At 36.1% G+C, this 21,380-nt stretch overlaps 1 protein-coding gene across 1 annotated transcript in view; it reads left to right on the top strand.

Moving 5' to 3' along the window:
* Positions 1-19,994, top strand: part of LOC114878195 — a 164,477-nt gene extending 144,483 nt beyond the window's left edge. Inside the window, exons 8-11 of the mRNA XM_029191711.2 lie at positions 1,223-1,446; positions 4,876-6,025; positions 7,552-8,028; positions 12,832-19,994. Coding sequence (XP_029047544.2) covers positions 1,223-1,446; positions 4,876-6,025; positions 7,552-8,028; positions 12,832-13,425 — 2,445 coding nt within the window. The 3' untranslated portion in view covers positions 13,426-19,994. The remainder of the gene's footprint in view (positions 1-1,222; positions 1,447-4,875; positions 6,026-7,551; positions 8,029-12,831) is intronic.
* The last annotated feature ends 1,386 nt before the right edge of the window (positions 19,995-21,380 follow it).

The following is a 21,380-nucleotide window of genomic DNA, read 5'->3' as shown; positions in this document are numbered from 1 at the left end:
AATTTCAAAATTTCAAAATTCTATTAATGAAACGTTTTAAAATTTTTAAATTAAAAAATTCTAAAACTTCTAATGAGTTCAATTTCGCAACTCCATTTGTTGCTAAACATATTTACATTAAGTTTACTCCTTCTTGCGTCGACGGGAAGGTTACATTTATTTACAAAATAAAATTTGTATATAACAGAAAATATGTAAAAAGTGGAACTGTCTCATTGCTGCAAGTTCTTCATTTGCAGAAATGAAATTCGCAAAGTGAAATGTCCGCAATAAAAAGAGGAAGAATAATTTTTCCAACCTATCATTACGATGCTCTGTAATTGGCACGTTTATGCGACTTTTAATTACGGCTACTATTCGCCTCAATAAAAATCGGTCGACATGAAATCTTTTAATGTCCTTTTATTACCGTACCATACTCGTCCACCGTGTATTTACGTAAATCCATGTGGTTTCCTTGATCGTATTTTAACGAAGCCTATTGTAAATCGTGGGAACAAAGAGAAATCGCTCGACGAAACAGGAAATTATAGGCCCGTTGAATCTCCGGTTCGATCCACGAGTTTCTTTGATCAAACACCAATGAAACATGGTTATAGTTTTCAGAATACACAGGCACTTTAAGATATACGGCGGTTTACTTGTAATATTGGTACAGCAAACAATAATATCATTCTACAAACTCAGTTTTGTCTAGGATAGTAAGATCAGTTGAATCATATTTAAAACCTAGTACTGCAATTTTGTTCTACATTTTCATATTTACCTTTTTAATTGTATTTGCAATTCGAAGACATTTTGTAAGATAATCAAATTAGATTTCTACAGACAGTAACCAAACTTATACTATTATTATTACGCTAGAAAAGTGTAATAAAATATCAATGAAATTATTATTAAACCTTGCTTTATAAAATCCAGTCCTGTTTGTGATCTAATTTGCAATTCAAACAAACCAGAGCTGTAAATATTTGTGCTTCCTACAATAAAATTCTAAATTTAATTCTAATTATTATAATAAGTTGATAGTCAAAAATTGTTGTATATCAAAATCTGCACAATATTTCAATTTTTTCTTCTTATCTTAACATTATAGCAGTGAATAGTTCTTACAAATAGATATAACAGCCAAGAAAATCATGAAGCAAAAGATTAACAAGCAATAAAGTTAATTATTTTCGAACGATTTCATTCACACCTATCTTTTACTCTATGTTTCTAGGAATGCCAACCAGAATTCTTGCACGACCTCGTCTTAAAAATGAAAGCTTACATATTCACGCCCGGTGATTCCATCTGTCGCAAAGGTGAAGTGGCAAGAGAGATGTTCATAATAGCCGACGGAATTTTGGAAGTGATTAGCGAAACAGGAAGAGTTCTAACTACCATGGAAGCCGGGGACTTCTTCGGAGAGATTGGCATTCTGAACCTCGACGGTTTAAACAAGTAAGTAACTTTAGCTATCTACTGTGCTACATTCACGATCAGTCTCAAACTCACAGTCGCTTGTCAAGAAAGTACAGTTCCTAGCAAAGTTGGTTTCCCTAGGGCAGGCATGGACAAATTTTGCTCATTCGAGCGCGCTCCCGATTCCTCGCGAGCGGCCGCGTGTTGCCGTTGCATCGTCGATCGAGGAGAAGGCGTTTGTTCTACTTATTGTTAGTTGGTCGTTCGCTATTCCATGTAGTGGGGATAGCGCTTGGAAGAGGAGGGGTACATGTGCATCTCACCGTAATTAAACAAAGTCTGTTTCATTTCGCGTAGCCTTCCTCTCCTGCGGCTCGCGAGACGCTCGTGAGCGCCGACGAGCGCTCGTGCTCGTTTTACTACTTACTTGCTGCCCATGCCTGCCCTAGGGAGAATTGCAACGTAGGGTGTTACGTTCCCGTATTTGAAAATTTCCTTATTTGAAGTTAAATGCATACAGCCAGCATAGTCAGCAAGGTCGCGGTCCCTCAGGACCACGTAACGTCCGTCCCCAATACTCTTTCTACTCCAATTTTTGGGTATAAAAAGGATGGCGACGAAGGCACCTCAGGTTTATACTCAGGTCAACGGAGTATGGTGTCAACGTCTCCGTGATTCCGAGACGAATCACCAAGTCAAAACAAACAACTCCCTCGCTTTTCATATGATCGGCTCTGCGACTGCGGTCATTGGCTGACACATGTTACAACTCAGGGCCAAGTTATGGTGATCCCTTACCGAGGACTCTTGCATGTGTCACGGGGACCGGAACACGAAATAGGTGTATACGCACAAACACTCCACTCACGAGGTCCCTAATTCCGTGGATAGGAGGAAATTCGGGCAGAGGTTCGGCACAGTACTACTTTTCGGTACATTAAGACTTTATTCGTGTGCCCACAGGGCCTTTTATACATTTTGGTTTGGTGGAGGGGTCTTATCGAGTCCAAGGGTTGGCGGTGAGCAATAGGACGGGTCCAAGATGCGTTGGTGATGACTAATAGCCATCGGGGGGTATGAGGTTCAAGGGTTGACGATGGCTAATTATTATCAGGGTATGACACATGCAAGGTCAGGCTTATCTTCCGATGCGATGTGGGGATCCGGAACCCGTAAGCGCGACGCTCACCTGCGCGGCTCGTCGGCGGCAGAGGAGGCAAGTCTCCTACTCCGCGGGTCTTGCAACTGAAGCTGCGCGCTGATTGGTCAATTTTTCAATTTTCAACAGCGAAATGTGGCTAAACTACTGATCCCATCGAAAAATGCTACAGAACTTTTCACTTCGATTTATCGTGATCTATCCAGCGGTGGAAAGGTCTTCAAGGTATTTTTTAACACCCTGTAGAAACATAACTTGGCTCAGTTGTATAGGACATCCTGTATATGGTTAGGACGTAGGCGTGTGTACCTTAATTACAACTTTACATTACAAATATTGAATATTTGCAATAATGGTTATAACAGATTTTTAAGTATTTATAATTCACTTTCTTCCCTTATTACTTTGGATCCCGATCTCCCCTTGTCTGAGCTTAATATAAAATTTTCAGCATAATTCACGCTCGATCACACATACTTCAAAAATAATCTGAATTCCAACGAAATGATAAAAGTTCCAGGAAACTTTGTTCTTCCGGCTGGTTGTTTCGGTTTCCGGCGAGCGAGCCCGCTACAAGTTCTGCAACCGTTTTATTTGATGCACTGATTCAAACTGCGAAAAATTGTACGCAGGAAGCGTATAGTTGAAATATCGGACACGACGGAATATGCGGCAATGGAACGAAAAGTGAAATCGATGAAGTCACATTTCATTTCTGCCCCCTTTTTGTTTTTCCGTGCTTCCTGACCCTGACACATATTTATTCGTTCCACTTCCCCGATTTTCTTTTATATTATTGTTTCTCACCTCTGGAGTATATCCACTTGAAATATTGTTTGCTGTTTGAAGATTTATGGCGATACAGAAGAATTTAATTTTCAAAATCGTTGAAGTTATTGTTACTCGATAACATTCGTAAGCGAAATAATTCTTCGCAAGCAATTTATTTCTTGTGCGATGATGTAAATGTTACTGAAGATAGAAAAGAGTGAATTTTTATTCATCGTCAGTTTTTATTCAATATTCTGACAAATAATTTCATGGGAATTTTCTTTATTTGTTTTTCGAAAAACTCGAGTATAAAATAATATTAGTTAAGTCCATAGTACTGATTTTTACTGCAATCGTATAAATTGAAAATCAATTCTCTTAAACTCTTCCTCCCTGTATAGTATCGAGCATGGTAGACTTTCCTAGGGAATACGACGACGTCGCCTCTCGAAGGTTTCCCTTTCCCCGTACTCCCATCCTGCCCCATGGGGGGCTTCGAGGCAAATGACGGTATATGGGAGAGGCTCCCATACTAACTCAAGCATGTTGAGTATCTTGCTTATTTTTTATGATAGAGAAAAATGTCAGAGAGAAACATTATTTTGTTCGAAGGGACAAATATTTTGATGATTAAGAAATCTTTTGGTTTCATCCAAGATTTCAAAATCATTGAAGTTATTTTAAATGGGACAACATATTTTCATCATCATAGTATGATTACTGAGATCAAGACGAATCTAACAATTTAGTACTATGACTTTCATGTGACTTTGAGTGCAAAAAATTCATAAAAACTAGATAATCGATGGACAGAGTGAAATAACTCATAGAAAGATTAACAGAGGAAATTTTATTGTAGCAAGTGCTCAAAATTATGTCTAGCAGTTTCAATACAAATTTCCTCTGTTATTCTTTCTATCAGTTTTGATTATTGAATTATGTTTAAATAATTACTTTTATTTCTTTCAAAAAATCAAAACAATTTGTTAATAAAAAATATATTTTCAAATATTAACAATCTTTCAATTTGAAATTTTCCTAAAAAGAAAAATATTTTAAAAACGTTTTAAAATCCGAGAAGAGTACAGTGCAAAAAGAAAAATTTTAATAAATGAATGTTAAATCACTTTTACCGAAATATTAATTAAGATATTTACTGGCAGGACTAGTTTGCTTAAGAATTATCTTAATCCTTATTCTTTAAAAGATGAAAAGATCGCAATAAAATTACAACTACTTTCGAAACATTTATAATTTTGATATAAATAATCAATTTTATATCAATCCATTCACTACCTCGTTTTTATCATTAATCGCAAAATTAATGTTACATTTGCTAGTAATAATACTAGAAGGGTTTCAATAAAACCAAATGAGGAAAAAATCGCGAAACGATCAATCACCGAAGACGCAACGAGTGTAGCATCAATCACCTACATCTGTCGCGAAGAACCCTGTCAAACTGATTTTTAAACCATACAACCTTAAAGAAAAAAAGATTTCCAGAAAACATCTGATGAGTAAACTTTCAATTCCAGACGCACAGCCGACGTTCGTTCGGTAGGTTATTCCGAGCTGTTCAGCCTTTCTCGCGAGGACGTCCTCGCCGCGATGAAAGACTACCCGGAAGCGCAGGAGATCCTGCAGAACCTTGGTAAGAAACGACTGATGGAGGCGCAGAGGGTGACGAGGACAACGCGGCAGCCAACATCCCCGGGTCACGATTCCTCGGATAATAGCACTGGTAAAAGGATCGTGGACAAGCTGAAGAGCGACGTGAAAGGTCTAAAGAATGCCTTAAGGAAAAGCAGAAGAAACACCAGATCGGAAGAGAGCCTGGAGCTTCAGCCGCTGACGTCAAAGACGCATACACTAAAGAGACAGCAAAAGGTCGACGATGGTCAAGTTGCATCCGCATCGCACACCCAAGAACCACCTGTATCACCTCTCGGTGCTGGGCTACCTCTGCTAGCTAGACTGAGATTGTTGAAAGAGAAAGAAGAACGCGAGGAACGTCGAAACTTGATGGAAACACAGGTACACTCTCCGGAACCGCAACAGCAACCACAGCCTCCCCAGCAGCAGCAGCTGCCGCAGCCCTCACAGCAGCCCTCACAGCAGCCCTCACAGCAGCCCTCACAGCAGCCACCGCCGCAGCAGCAACCCCCACAACAGCAACAGCAGCAGCAGCCACCAGCGATTTTGAATTTGCCTTTCTTCCAAAGAAGGAAACAGGCCATCAAACAACTTCCCGTACAGAGTCCGGTGGATCAGACGGTTAAATCCCCATCCACCAGTTCCAACGTAGATGTTCCCAATGGTACAAACGCGAAGAAGCCGTGGGCCATGCTGAAGGATGCTTCGATAACCAACAAAGAGAATTCACCGCAGAGGAGCCCGCCTGTAAGGAGGCTACAGCTGAAGCAGAGTCTGGTACGCCTCAGACAGCAGACGAAGATGTACGCGTCTGTAGACGACCTGTCGCCTGAATACTGCGGTCTGCCATTCGTCAAGAAGCTGAAGATATTGAACGAGAGACAGAAGTTGGCGGAACTCGAGAAAGCGGTTAGAAGTTCGAGCCTCGACTGCGGCGAAAATGCCGAGCTAGAGTTTGATGGCAACCTAACCAGAAGTCATTCGGAAGCGTGCGCTATCGAGTATGCCAGGAAATTGAAGAAACTGAATCAGGTAGGCAAAGTTTTCGTCGAATCTTCGAGCCGTCAGTGATGTTCACCCGGTTGTCGCTTATGATCTTCATAACTGTAGAAAGAGAAAAGTAGAAAGTAGAAAAGGGAACAATTGGAAAAAAATAATGACTTTAATGATTATACATCATATATTAACATTCAGCGCTTTGATTTATTTACATTAGCAAGGTAAATGATCGAGTCAGTACATCTTTGCATTGATCTAACTAGGATCTTTTTCGGAGATAGAATTTCTTTTTTAATTCTTGGAATTCTGAATTTCTGAGATTCTAAAATTTTGAAATTATGGAATTATGAAATTTTTGAATTATGGAATTATAGATTCTTTTTTAATTATTCTAAGAAAGTAAAGTTAGTTTCATAATTAGCATTGAAACAGTAATATACATGGAACTGTTATGCCAATATACAGGGTGTCCCAGAAAAAGCATTAGTCCTTTAAGGGGGTGGTAGCTGGGGTGATTCTGAACAACATTTTCCTTCGCAAAAATGTTGTTTGAAGCTTCGTTTTTGAATTATCAAGGAAAACCACTGGCCAATCAAAGCGCGCATGGCGCGCGGGCTCAAGGACGGCAGCCTCGTCTACGAAAGTTGGGCTTGACCTTAGTCCCGAACGAACACTTTCGGCACCCTGCCGTCCCTGAGCCCGCGCGCTATGCGCATTCTGATTGGCCAGTGTTTTTCCTTAATAATTCAAAAACGAAGCTTCAAACAACATTTTTGCAAAGGAAAATATTGTTCAGAATCACCCCAGCTACCATCCCCTTAAAGGACTAACACTCTTTCTGGGACACCCTGTATACATATACATATACAATGTACATATTATGATTCCACAACAGTGTACACTCAGTCCCATCGAAGTTATCGCAGTGAAGTTGGCTACAAATCGGCTCACCAACGCTGCGTGAATGCGTAGTGAAGTTGGCGCACTAACACATTCACGCCGCGTCGGTGAGCCGATGCACCTCACCTATCGACTCACCGACGCAGCGTTGGTGAGCCGATTTGTAGCCAACTTCACTGCGACAAGTTCAATGCAACTCAGTGTACCTAATTGACAATGAGTTATCGTGTTTAACTAATATGATAATTAATACTGATTCTCAAGCCTTCCAAACTTCATCTATGTACCTATGCAAGGTTAGATGAGGAAATTCGAATGAACTATATCATTTATGCCTAAAATACAAATATTTTAATTAAAAAAAAACCAGAAATTTAGTTTCAATTTTTTTTGTATGGTGTATTATATTTGTAAATATTTTCTACATGTTTCATTGAAGTAAAATTTCATAAACTCCTTTTAATAATACAACATTAAAAAAATGTCGAATAATTTTTATTGAAATAAAAATTTATCCAAATTAAAAGTAATTCGTTATGCTTAATTATTTTTGTTATATTCAAAATTCATCTTTGAAGATTACTCGAATAACGTTCAATTCTGACCATAACCCGACTGAATTTTTTATTACAATTACTTTGAAACGTTTTCACCTTTAGTGTCGACGAAGTTCGACATCACCAACGGATCCATTATCGCCTGAGAACGAGACGTTAGAAAGGCGGAACCTGAAGAGCATTCTGAAGAAATTGTCGGCAGGAAGTCGAACGGGAAGTTCAGAAACTTCGGCAACCAGCACTCCAGATCGCGAAGCGGCCACTGCCGAATTTCGAAAATTAATGAGAGCACCAACTATTGAGGGTTACGCCGCGAGGCATTCGAAACTGTCGAAAAGTGTCACATTTAACAAGTATACGTTGCAAAGTCCACCGTCCGAGCAGATCCCAGGGAATTATCCGGTTGGATCTCAGTTGCCCGACTCCCAAGAGCAGGCCTCACTGCCACCGCCCAATAAACTCAGTTTCCGTCCTTTGGGCAGCGGAGGTATCCTGCAAATGGTATCATCTCGGCCACGAGAAGAGGAATACTTGGGAGAGTTGGTGTCTGGTATCAGAGAAATCGTTAAAGGTCGTCTGGTAAGTTCTTCCTCGTAAATCACTTTATAGATAGTTTAACCCTTTCGTAACTAAATTAACTTTCTTAAAGAATTTGCAATTCATTTGCTGACTATCGCGTTTAAAATAGATGTCAAATGTTAAAAACATTCTCTATTTATTATTTTTAATCTGGCATTTGAGCTGAATTTTGATTTCTTTCAGGTATATTTTCATACAAAAATCCCCTAATATTTTATATATTTCTTCAAATAGATGGATATTTAAATACCAGTCATTAGCGTAACTAGGATGGCTAGGATGGACCTGACCCCTCTAGAAATCTAGGCTGACCCCTGCCCAAAAATTGAAACCTCCAGTATTCTAAAATTTTAAGATTTTGAACTTGCAAAATTCTAAGATTCTGCGATCCTGTGATTCTGAAATTCTAAAATTTCCGAATTTAAAAATTTCCGAATTACGAAATTCTAAAATTTCAGAACTATAAAATTCCAGATTTTCAAAATGTAAAAGTTTTAAAATTTCTAAGGAACCTGGCCTGTCCCAGAAAGGGGTCCAAGTTACGCCAATGATACCAGTGAAATTTCGATTTTATCTTGGAATAATTAAAGCTCAACAGGTGTGACGAGCCAAGTCGGAATTGATCGATAATTAATCAGTCATGTTGACATAAAACGGCTAAAATTTAGCAGTTTCGTAGTTCGAAGATTTTGAGTCTAAGAAGCAATATTTTCTGATGATTCCTTTTTTCAAAATACTTTTTGTACAATTATACAGCGGCTTACAGAACCCAATTTTCCAATTTGACTTTTAAAACCTTATAAAAAATGCGTTGTCATAGAGAATAAATTTTTTTTTACTTTTTTTTCTAATAGATTCTAATAATCTCTGTACGTCGATGTATACTTCTCCTGAATATGAACATCATAATTATTACACGTTTCTTTTAGAAAGTGAATTACTTTTTCGTATTCCACAATTACTCCACTAGAGGTGCTAGTGGCAGTCTTGTTGACCTTTAAATTACTTCAATAATATGGACATTTAAATACACGAAGTGTTTCAATTTTGAATTATACCAAATGTGTATTTTGTTATATTTTGAATATTCGAATATATAATTCTTAGAAATAAATTCATTTGGATAAACATGAATCCTATAAGATTACATTGAATTACATTGAATGTGGCCTGCCTTTCCAAAGTTATTTTAAATATTTAAATATTTGAAGTGCATAAAATATTCGGTACAATTGGAAATGCAAACACTTGGGATATTAGAATTATTCAAATAAAGAATTCATATTCGAATAGTCCAGCTATTCCAAATTTCACAACCCCCATTTACCTAAACATTCCACCAAACAGCATCACAAAAGAATTGGATTTGATGGTCCCTTTAGGTGCAACTGCAAAAAAATTAACTGGTACATATATGTTCGACTGGTCACGAAAAGGTTAAAACTCTGCGTGAAACAGATGCTTTCATAGTTATCTATTGTGCAGTTGAATATTCGAGCGCTCTTTTGGCGTGCGATGATAAGCAAAATTCTTTTCGTCCTCTTTTTCAAAATTTTTCCATTTCACGTCGATTTTTTTCATTTTTCACTCACAGAGATAAATAAAAAATTATTTAGATAAATTTCTCTTTTATAGTATAAAAGGGAATAATTGAGGTGTAAGTCAAAATAGTTGAATACCAAAGAATGTTAATTACATCAAAGAATATAATATAAAAGAATGTTACATTTCGTGTATGTACGCCACTAAAAATTTATACTTTAAAATAATAATGTCACTTTTCCTCGAAAATTGAGGTGTGTGTATAATCATTCTATAGAATATTTTACGAACTTACATTATTATTATTGCACATAATTCCCATATCATTCAGATAAACGGTTTTTACATATTTTATTATTCATCGAGAAATCAATGAAAATATGCTTACACATAAATGAGTAAAATAACTGATAACATCAATAATAATACTGACCATTTTTATCAATTTTTACAATTTTTTATAAATAGATACGACATAAAGAATTGACAATTATATAATTTCTTAAATAGCTCACAAAAACAAGGAGTATTAGAATTATCACAAATTTCGTGGTATTTTTTAAAATAATGCTTATACCTCCTTAATTTTAAATTCCAAAATAATCACAAATATTAAATTACATTTTTGCATAATCCCTTATTTCTATATATAAATAATTGTTTATTTAACAGTGAATAATATTTTTCATCTCACAAAATCGATACTAAAATTTACGAAGATGAAAATGTACAATTCGTCAAAACTTCACCGATATCGTGAAATATTTTTTGAAAAGAAGCACACTCTAGAAAAAGTTCTTCAAGATTCTTTACAGTTAGTTTAAAGTAATTTCCTTCAAAGATATTGGCTTCCAAGTTAGCAATTCCGAAGTTAGTGGCTCACGTGAAGTTTCTGCACGCCTTACTCACAACAAGTTTGCTTCGAAATCGCTTATAACGTCGTTCTATTTGCATATTATTCCCTGTTTACAAATCACTAATATATTACTCGGTTCCCTGCTCTAACCAGCGACATCCAAATCCTGTGAACTTCCAAGTTCACCAGTTCGAACTATATCCACTAATTATGATATTCAAATTAACATCGTAAATTGTGATCTATAGTATACAAAATTTTTCATTTTAATTAGCAAATAGATGCATTTCAAGTAACATAGTTCAGAAAATGGAAAGAATTGAATTCAAAAGCATAACAAAGAAAAATCATAAATGGTTGAAAGTATTTTAATTTGTTTAATAGAATACTTCAATAGATTAACAATTATGTTTAAATTTAATTTAAAATTTATTCAAGAGAGGTCCATTCTAATCCATTTTTTTAATTAATAAAAATATCTGAAACACTCTTCTACTAATGAAGAGATAGTTTGGAATAAGAAGGGGCTGATTGCCAGAGCTGACAATAACTTCGTTTCCTCTTCATATTATTATACATATATTATCCGTTTGCCGTCAACAATTTAAATCTATTCAAAAAAGAGCAACGAAATACTAATCCAATTTACCAAATTCTGATCAGAGAGGTCTTATTGTAAAATCATTTGAAATACCATTAGGGATAAGTTAAACTATTAAACTATTGATGAATGTACCGAATAGGACCCACCCCTCCAATCCTTGACTTTGATATATGTTATGGAGAATACCCTATTGAATAACTTTTCCTTACAACTTCACCGGCGGTTGTTGTTTATTAAAAAGTTATTAACACTTTTATCGCGTTATTAACCCATTACACCCACCTGCAATGAAACCCTAACCTAATCTAACTTAACCTGATTTCTATTTTGTTATCATACTCGTGGGAAATAAAAACGTGGTTACGGTTAAGTTATGTTAGGGTGTTTCTAGAGGGCATACATCAACTTCAATACTAAAATACATAACTAACATTACAGTATTTCGACTTTGAGTCAAGTTAGATTGGATATTTTTCTGAATGAAACTTTTTTTTTGTTTATAATTTTTGTATAATCAGTGACCGATGTTATGCCATAAGAAAAGTTACTCAGGAGGGTAACTCCATATTATATATTACGGTCAAGGTCATTGGAGAGGGTGCCCTATTCGGTATACTTATCGAACTATTTCTAAATTTTTACAAACCACGTAGAACATTTTAACTTTAGACATATAGAATTTCAAATATTTGAAAATATCTTAAATAATGAGAAAAGGGCAAATAGGATACTTTAATTAAAAAGGAAAATACTGTCGTTCGCTGACAAGAAATCCCATCGAAATAACGCAATCAAATTGTAACGTAGAATTGGTTGAAGTTGTTACATCTACTAATTAGGTTCGTGTACAACTGCAGGGTCAGTCGATCTGTATACAGTACCCCCTCTTGCCCCTCTGCCATCCCGCAAGATTTCTTGTGAGCGGAGTACTATAGCGATCTACAGGGTGATTCTCTCGCTAGTGTACTGAAAGAAAATTCCGCTACACCAGCCCAAACCCTTTTCTGTTATCAGTATCTCGACAGGGGTGCATAATGCAGCTGTGTGCGTGAAAATGTGTGTAATGAAAAGGAAACATTTAAATAGGACTTTCCTTCTTGTTAGACACATTTTCACGCACACAGATGCAGTATGCACCCCCGTCGTGATACGGATGACAGAAAAGGGCTTGGGTCCATTCATACTGGTGTTGTGGCATTTCCTTGGAGTACACTGGCAAGAGAATCAAGCTGTATAAAGATTTCGCCTGGTACTGGAGCCATATACTGACCGACTCTCTAAAATTACACAAGCCTACTTAGTAGATACATATTACCGCTTCAGCTAACAATACATACTACGGCCGAAGGTACGTGTGAGCTGAAGTAGGGCATCAGAGTAAAATCTTTATAGCTCCCTAACGGTACCCAGATAGCACACGATGTCTTAAAGACATCCATTTTACGACCATTTTAAGTCTGAACGATGTTTTGTTCCGAACATCGTAAGGACATCTGAAATTCATGTCTTTAAGACGTCTTAAAAACGTACGAAACGAACGTTGTATCTGAATATCTGGGACAGATATCTTTAAGACGTTTTAACGATGTCTCTGTGCTATCTGGGTACTTACATTCTCTACCCAGCTTACGATTAATAATAATTCAAACAGACCAATTCTAAACAATATCCGCACGATTATAATTAAAAGAACCAGTCCAATCATCGTGTACCCCAAGTTTGAACCAAAACAAAACTACCGCCTCTTGGTTTACTAGTCACCCGCCCAACAGTTGATTCACCTATACCGACGCTCTTTCAGGAGGACATCCAGACGAAATTCGAACGGCAGTTTACGTCGTTAGAGCTGGAAATCCGCAAAAGGGACGAGATAATATCACAGCTGCAGGCAAGGATACAGGAGCTGGAGCACCGAGAGCTGCATAACGGAGACGATTCCCCCGGGGACAGCACGGAGCACGACGCCTCGTTCGAAGAGGATTTGGACGACGATCGGGAGGATCATCCTTTCATGAGGGACGGTTCGGTGGACACTGTTCTGACCACTCGACCGCCCTACAAACGTTCCTCCCCCTCCGGCTCGCACAACAGAAGGTCCTGGGAGGAGCATTCCGAGGAGGAGACGCTGGAGCTTCAGGATTTACCCAGCTCGATCGTTCCTCACAGTTTGTGGAAAGACGAGGTGGCGATCAATCTGGAGTCGAACAGCGATAGCAGCAGATCCGACGACGAATTCGACGAGCGAGCTAGCTGCAGAACCGACAGCGATAACGACGAAGACGAGGATGAGGGTGATGTGCGTCGACATGGTCACAATGACTGGGAAGTGGCGATGCTAGCTCAGGAACTTGAGGCCAGACGGAGGAGCAGCGAAAACGCGAACCCGGGTTCCTAGCGCATTAACGAGATCCTAGATGTACTGTGTTACCTCACGAGCACGTTGCATCCCGAAGGCTGGTGCAACGAACCAGCTGCAGCTGGGAGTGCAGCTTTCTGCGAGAACGATTGTCCTTACTTACAGTTAGACTTCGAGAGCATGACCAGCTGTAGGGAGACTATGATGTAATCCTGAAGTAATTCTAGTCGAGGGAGGAGGGGGGGGATCGTTCCTTTTCTAATTATGATCCTGAGCTTCTGTGTCGAGATTCGTGGGCCAAAACGTATCATCTCCGCGGGAGTGTACGCTTGTTTCTAAAGCCTGGACTAAGGTTAAGTGTTCGCCCGTTAAATCGTCACCTCTTTACGTTTTAGTCGCACTCTCTCTCTATGGACGTCCAGTGCTTGTCCGCCAGGTTTATTCTTCACTTTCACCAACAAAAGATGCCTGTTCGTTCCTTTCGTCTCATTTTTTCTTCACCTTCGAGTGAAACTCTTTGAAAGAGCGACATATGTGTTTTATTTATTGATGTACAGGGTGTCGCGTTACTGCTGGTACAAGCGGAGAGGATATTTCTTCTGCATAGGTAAGGTAAAAATATATGATACTTCGTTTTCAAGAAAATATACTTTGGAAGTTGAAGGAGATATGCCTTTAGGTAGGAAAAAAGAATTTTTTAGAAAAGCATATTAACCTTTTTTTTAATAATTTTTTTTTTTATTTTATTAAGTACATCTTTAGACATTTCTAGTCATTTTTTAATGTAGAAATAATTAAAAATTTAAAAGATATTGCTTGATATTTTACGAGATGTTTTTTTGAAGACGTTTTATGATAACCATCGTTATTTGAAATTGGGTTATCAGAAATAAAGAATTCAAGAATTTTTAGATAATATATTAAATTATATAGTTCTTATTGGGTCGGTGCTTTGAAAAATTAAATTGGAAAGAAGTGGCGGCAACTGAAAGTTGAGATATCGATCTTTTTACCCACGAAATGAAAACTGAGCAAAAAACCAAAAAGCTCCTGATAAAGATTAAATAATTTAATATATTAATATATTAACAATTTTATGAAACCCCCAAGGCAATTTTATTTTCTTTTTTGAAAAAGCAGAAATTCATATTGCATAACCCAATATTCTCCTGTTATAATATTACTTTTACTATCATAATACTTATGTCTAGATTTTTCTTCTTTTTTTATTCAAAAAATAACCCTGGGTCTTTCGCAAAGATAAAGTAAGATATTGCTTGTAATCCCCTTTCAGTAGTGTCCCTTGTTAAGCCTCCATCACTTTTTTCTCGAATCCTTAGATCCTTGAATCCTTGAATCCTTGAACCCACTTTTGCATAAAGTGCTTTGATTTTTGCATATATTTTCCACCCGTTGTAAAATACATTTTAGGTTCTTTTAGATAGCGACACAAGGAAATTGCTTCGAATCTCTTCAGGTATATTGACTTCATCATTGAGAATGCTTTCCTTCAAAAAATTTAAAAAATGTCGAAGTGATCCAATATATGTATTACGTATTAATCCACATTCGAAATGTTTATAATTTTTTATTATAATTATTTTTTACCTGATTATTTTATATTGTTGGGACAATGTTTTACCGATTTTTAATTATTATTTTAATAAAAATAATATTCTCTACAATCAGATTGATTAACTACAACTAATTATTAATTAAATAACAATTTATTTTCTTTTTTCTTTTTTTTTCAATCTTTGACATCAGGTGTTAGCCAACATTACCAACGGAGACCTTCATAGAAGTTTCTTTTTTACATCTTTAGTTAATGATAATTAGTTATCTGCTAATATCCTAGTTTTTCAATTTGAATTTTACAATCTTAAATGCTTATTTGAATTTTTTTAAATAATTTTCTTGGGAACGAAACATTGTATGAAAAAATTTCATTACACATTTTCAACGTGTACAAATTACTAATTGCTAATTACTATTTCAGATTTAAATATTTCTCCACCTATTTCATAGATTGTAAATACTACAAAAATATCGATAACTATAATGATTATTTCAAAAATTGAAATTACTGTGACTTTTGAAAAAGTAAAATTTATTAAAATTCTTATTAAAATTTTAAAAAAGTACTGAATTAATTTATACATCTTATACATTCCGCTTGTACCTGGGACTATATGACACGCTGTATAATGGTCATTGGTTTGATCATTACCATGTTACTAAAATTTTATATTCGTTATTCTAGATCGAATAGATCATAATGGACATGGTTTTACGAGGGAATGGAATGGAGAGTACACATAGCTGTACGTGTCTAAAAAGTTACAATATAAGTTCTTTTTCAAATTCCAAGTTCATAGTGATTTAATCCTGTATTTAGATATTCATATCTAACGATAAGATAAAGACTAAAAAGTAATGTTTTGCGTGCTATGTTAATAAGAGCGAAGATGCGAATATTTCTTGAATATTACACCAAATGTGTTAGCGGAATTATATTCATGGTTAAGGTTAATTTATTCATAAGGTCGCAGTCAGTTTCTTAAGTTTTCACCTGAACTTCGAAGTTAGTCGATTCGCTTCAGACGTACGGATATCCTTGGGTTATACAGCTTCCGGAAGTTCTCAAACGACCTCACGATTATACAGGGTGTCTTGACAAAGTGCGTTGGTTTATTTTATAGGTAAAAATTAAAAAAAAAAATTACACATCTCTAGTTTTATTTCTTAAAAAATTAATTAATAACGCAATTACTGACACTCAGCAAAATTCTCAGGAACTTTGCAGTATAATAAATTCCATCATAATGTCGGGTGCAGTTAGTAGGCTTCTCTTAATTAGGAAGATGACTAGGGGAAAATGTGTGAACCTCCCAAGGTGGAAGGTTTCTCTTCCATTCTTTTCCCTTAGCCAAAGGAAACCTCCATTGCACTTACTTAAGTACACTCTCGCAGCTTAGACTTCTTTTCATTTTACTTGTTTCTCCATATTTTCTATTTGCCAAAACGAGAGGTTAGATCAGGTTCTCCTTAGGCTCCCTCTCAGTCCTAGAACTTAGGTTCTTCCCACTTTTTTCCTAGGTTCTCCCTAAGTTCTTCCTAAGTTTTAGAACTGAGGACCTCTTCAGTTTTTCCCTAGGTTCTCCCTAAGTTCTTCCTAAATTTTAGAGCTGAGGACCTCTTCAATTTTTCTCTAGATTATCCATGCATTCCCCTAAGTCTTAAAGCTGAAGCCCTCCTCAATTTTTCTCTTGACTATCCCTGGGCTCCTCTAAGTCTTAGAGCTGAGGCCCTTTCCAATTTTTCCCTAGGTTATTCTTGGTTTTCCCTAAGTCTTAGAGCTGAGGCTCTCCCCAGTTTATCCCTAGGTTCTCCCTAGATTCTTCTAAGATTGGGAAGCCTATGTTACACCCGAACTTTTTGAAATGAAAAATTAACAATATTATTTGCAAATAATCGTTTTCGAATTTTTATACGTTGCAATGGAAAATTCAGCATAACTTCCTGCTTAACTCGCTAATTAAACGTTTATGTAACACTTTTCTTCTTTTTTGACCGACAGAATATACTCTCGCACTTTGTAACTAAATACCCTGTATAAAGTAAAAGTGGGCATCCGGAACCAAATCTGGCTTGTTCTTACTCTGTATCTATACCCTCAGGTGACTTGTAATCTGGATACGACACTAATAATCGTCGGCAAGTATTTCTCAAAGATTTTCCAAGATATAGTTATGTAACAAGAATGATTATTGTATAGGTATCTAAATTGGTGATTGTATATGATGTTCATTAAGTTTGTATATAACAAATGATGTACAGTCGAAGACAAAGTCATCAGATATTGTTGTCATTCTCAAATTTTCAACAAGTATTAGATATCAAATATTTATCACGCCCACATTTTTTCAGCTGCCCTTTTTGATATTCTATACTCTTGAGCTGTTCTGCGGTAATTCAAATCGTTACAGCAATTAGATAGGATTAAATTTCGTATTTATTCTAAAATTTTTCTTTTTGTTACCACCATACTTTTTCATAAATAATTTTCTAATTCTCGAGTACCGGACTGTCGATGTTTTTTCCATTTGTTTGTTTTTAAGTATTGCGTTATTCAACTGTTCTAATCTTATATGTAATTTTCTCTATTGGTTGCATTGTCGATTTAACATTATTTATTAATGCTGTAATATTGACACTAATCTCAGTTATTTATGTAACATTCTATATACAATGAGAATTTATAATAATTTAAATTTAAGTTTATATGAATAAACTTAAATACTGAGTTCTGATTATACCTTAGTAATAATTACAAATTTAAATTTAAATTTTGATTCTCTCCATGGTCCGCAGTCTTGCAAAATTCAAGTACACTCCTTGTTAATAGCTCGTAACCAATGATTGATAGAATAAATTTTTATTTCTTATTTATTTTGTAGCATTTTGCATCAATATTATATTAAAATTATGTATTTTACAATCAAAATTTTTATTTGAATTTGACTTTTACAATGAACTATTTAATTTTGTCTACGACTGTATATCAAAATAGATGTAAAACTGATATTGTATGTAAAAAATAATGATTCTTATTACTTCACTGTTTTTTGAGAAATCGTACTTACCGACTGTTACCGACATCCAGAGGAATGACCATGGAATGGATGCAAATTCTACTCCGGATGGCCATCTTTGATTAAACAATGTTACCTCGGTGAAATATCGCGTATATGGTACAAATTATGATTATTTTATCTTATATTCGTCTAATTATAATTCCGAAGCCTGATTGTGTCGAGAAAACGTGTTAGTTACCACAGTACGTACAGTAGGTGATGAAATTATTAGAGCTACCTCCATAATTTAATTTTTTTAATTAAAAATTTATGCACTTAAGTTTTATTATTATTTTTTTCTCACGAAGTATTAACATTCGCAAATTGCAAATTTGCACCACTATGGATATTATTTTCTATCAAAAGCACAATCTTCCTATTTTACCTCTAATAACTTAATCACCTGCTATAGTACAATACGCAAGGTGTTCACCGTAATTGTGTACACGATTTTTCAAGCACTTCCGATAATGTAAGAGAAGAATCTTTCAAATGAAATTTTATCTGTTTCAGATCAACTACAAATTGCAGTATTCAAAATTCCCAAATAATGCTTTTTTTCTATAAAAAGTCAAGGTCACCTTGGTTTTTTTAAGTAGCATAATGCATTTTTTATTTTATAAAGTTCAGCGGCCTGAAACATCCTAATCTTCGGATGATCTTGACTTCAGAAGAACGAATTAGATTCACAGAACTATTAAATTGTGAATCTGATTTAACACCCTATTAAACCAAATTTTACCATTTGACATTCTGTGAATCTAACTCTTTCTTCTGACGTTAAGGTCGTCTGAAGATCACAGTATTATAGATCGTTGAATTCATATTGACATAAGTTGCAATGTTATGAAATCAAAAATGCATAATGCTATTTAAGAAAACCAAAGTGACCTTGACTTTTTATTTAAAATAGCATTATTTGGGAATTTTGAATACTGCGATTCGTGGTTGACCTGAAACAGATAAAATTTTATTTGAAAGATTTTTCTCTTACATTATCAAAAGTGTTTCGAAAATCGTGCACATAATTACAGTGAACACCCTGTATAATTATTCTAATTTTAAATTTAAGCTTTCAACATCTTATATTGTTAGCATGATATTAATATTATACAAAATTATCTTTTATTTTCTCCTTTTTTAATTATTTGAATATATTCAATTTGTGGCGACGACCATTAATGGTCTCCCACAACAGTCCACACGATAAAGTAGTAATTCCATTATAATTTATAAAGTTTGGAGTTTGTAACTTTCACAATGTACGTATACTGTGAAAGCAGCAACAGTGTTGGCAAACCTCTGTGAAAATTTCATTTCTACGAAGAGGTTCACTCGTGGAGCCAAATATCTTGAAAGAGTATAAGAAGTGCAATTATATTATTTTTAAGGGTCGAGCAATTATATTAAGTTGGTGCACATAAAGTGTTATAATTTTTAATCAAAATAATTTACATTCAATTTTTTACACGTTCTTAACCGACCAGTTTTATTTTGATAAAAATCACCTGATTTGGGGAATAAAAAATCTTTGAGAAAATCACGTTATCGAAAACATTCTTCAGCCCCTCCTATCGAATAATTATAGTTGCGCCACTGTGTCAAGATGAACATTTTATGTGCACCGACTTAATATTTTCACGTTACACACAACTTCTCTCTCTCTCCGTTTCCATAAATTCATAAAATCCAATTTTCCTAAGCTCCAATAAAGTTTCTCTTTGTCCACGCGCAAATAGACTACAGTTTCGATCAACTTACTTTATCATCTGATAGGCACAATAAGTGGCTAAGTATGAGTATCCTCTTGATTGCAAAAAATCATTATAGAAATAGATCGTGTTTCCTGAAGTGGTCCATTACGTTTAATTAACATTAATGTATTAAGCTGCTCATTTCAGCGTTTATTATTTTCCTTTCAACTAAAGACGAGACTTGTAATTATTATTTTAGATTAAACTCTCAAACAGATGCAGCGTCATTTTTACCTATAACTGAACTTGAAACATTATTATTATGCACTAATTTGAAAGTTGAGGTTTGTACAAAATTTACAATACATTTCCGTGTGTAAATATTATATTACATTTAAATATAATTGATTATATACAGGATGTCTCAGAACTCCCGTTACACCCGGAAATAGGGGTTGCTGGGTTGATTCTGAACAACTTTTTCCTTTACCAAAATGTTGATTGATGCTTTGTTTTTGAATTATTAACGAAGAGCACTGGCCAATGAGAGCGCGCGTAGAGTGCGCGCTCAACCACGAGAGTGTTGGCTCTCAACCGCGCTCGGTCGTGGTCGTGAACAAACGCATTGGCATAGCGTGGGTATCGAGGGAAGCGCGTGACAAACGTTACATCGTCTTAAATTAAGAACAATGTGGCATTATTCGGTATTCATGAATAACCCACACTGTACCAATGCGCAGGGTCGGCCCTGGGCCTAGGCCAGGCATGGGCAGATTTTGCTCATTCGAGCGCGCTCCCGATTCCTCGCGAGCGGCCGCGAGCTGCCGTTGCATCGTCGATCGAGGAGAAGGCATTTGTTCTACTTATTGTTAGTCGTTCGCTATTCCATGTAGTGGGGATAGCGCTTGGAAGAGGTGGGGAACATGTGCATCTCACCGTAATTAAACAAAAGAACACAACGTCGAGAGATTTGAGGAGTGGGGCATAAGCCTTGTCTGCTTCATTTCGCGTAGCCTCAGCCTTCCTCTCCTGCGGCTCGCGAGACGCTCGTGAGCGTCGACGAGCGCTCGTGCTCATTTTACTACTTGCTGCCCATGCCTGCCCTAGGGAGACTAGGCGGCTGCCTAGGGCCCCCCAAGATCCAGGGCCCACATAAGACGATTTTGCATCTAAGAATGCAAGAAGAGTAATGTTTACTTGAATAGTAATCGATGTAAATGCAAATCTAAATTAGTTATACAAGCTTTAATGTTAATTTTATAAGTTTTATTTGAGGTACTATTTTTTATTTCATCTATGTGAAGGGGCCCTTTTTCGGAGCTCGCCTCGGCACCCGAAATTTCAGGGCCAGTTCTGCCAATGCGTTCGTTCACGACCAGGACTGAGCGCGGTCGAGAGCCAACGCTCTCATTGGCCAGTGTTTTTCGTTAATAATTCAAAAACGAAGCTTCAACCAACATTTTGGTAAAGAAAAATGTTGTTCAGAATCACTCCAACAACCCCCTATTTCCGAGTATTTCCTGTATAAAGAAATAAATATAAGCATACAGGTACGTACATTTACGTAAATTTGTTTCATAAATAAATCTGTTACATTTTGCATATTTTATTCCTGCAGCTGATTCCAAATGACCCTGCATCTGCCAAGATTAATTTAAATTAA

The sequence above is a fragment of the Osmia bicornis genome, chromosome 6, assembly GCF_907164935.1.
Source record: "Osmia bicornis bicornis chromosome 6, iOsmBic2.1, whole genome shotgun sequence".
NCBI classification, from domain to species: domain Eukaryota; kingdom Metazoa; phylum Arthropoda; class Insecta; order Hymenoptera; family Megachilidae; genus Osmia; species Osmia bicornis.
Note: the sequence above shows the minus strand (reverse complement) of the source record. Positions and strands in the feature narration are given on the sequence as shown.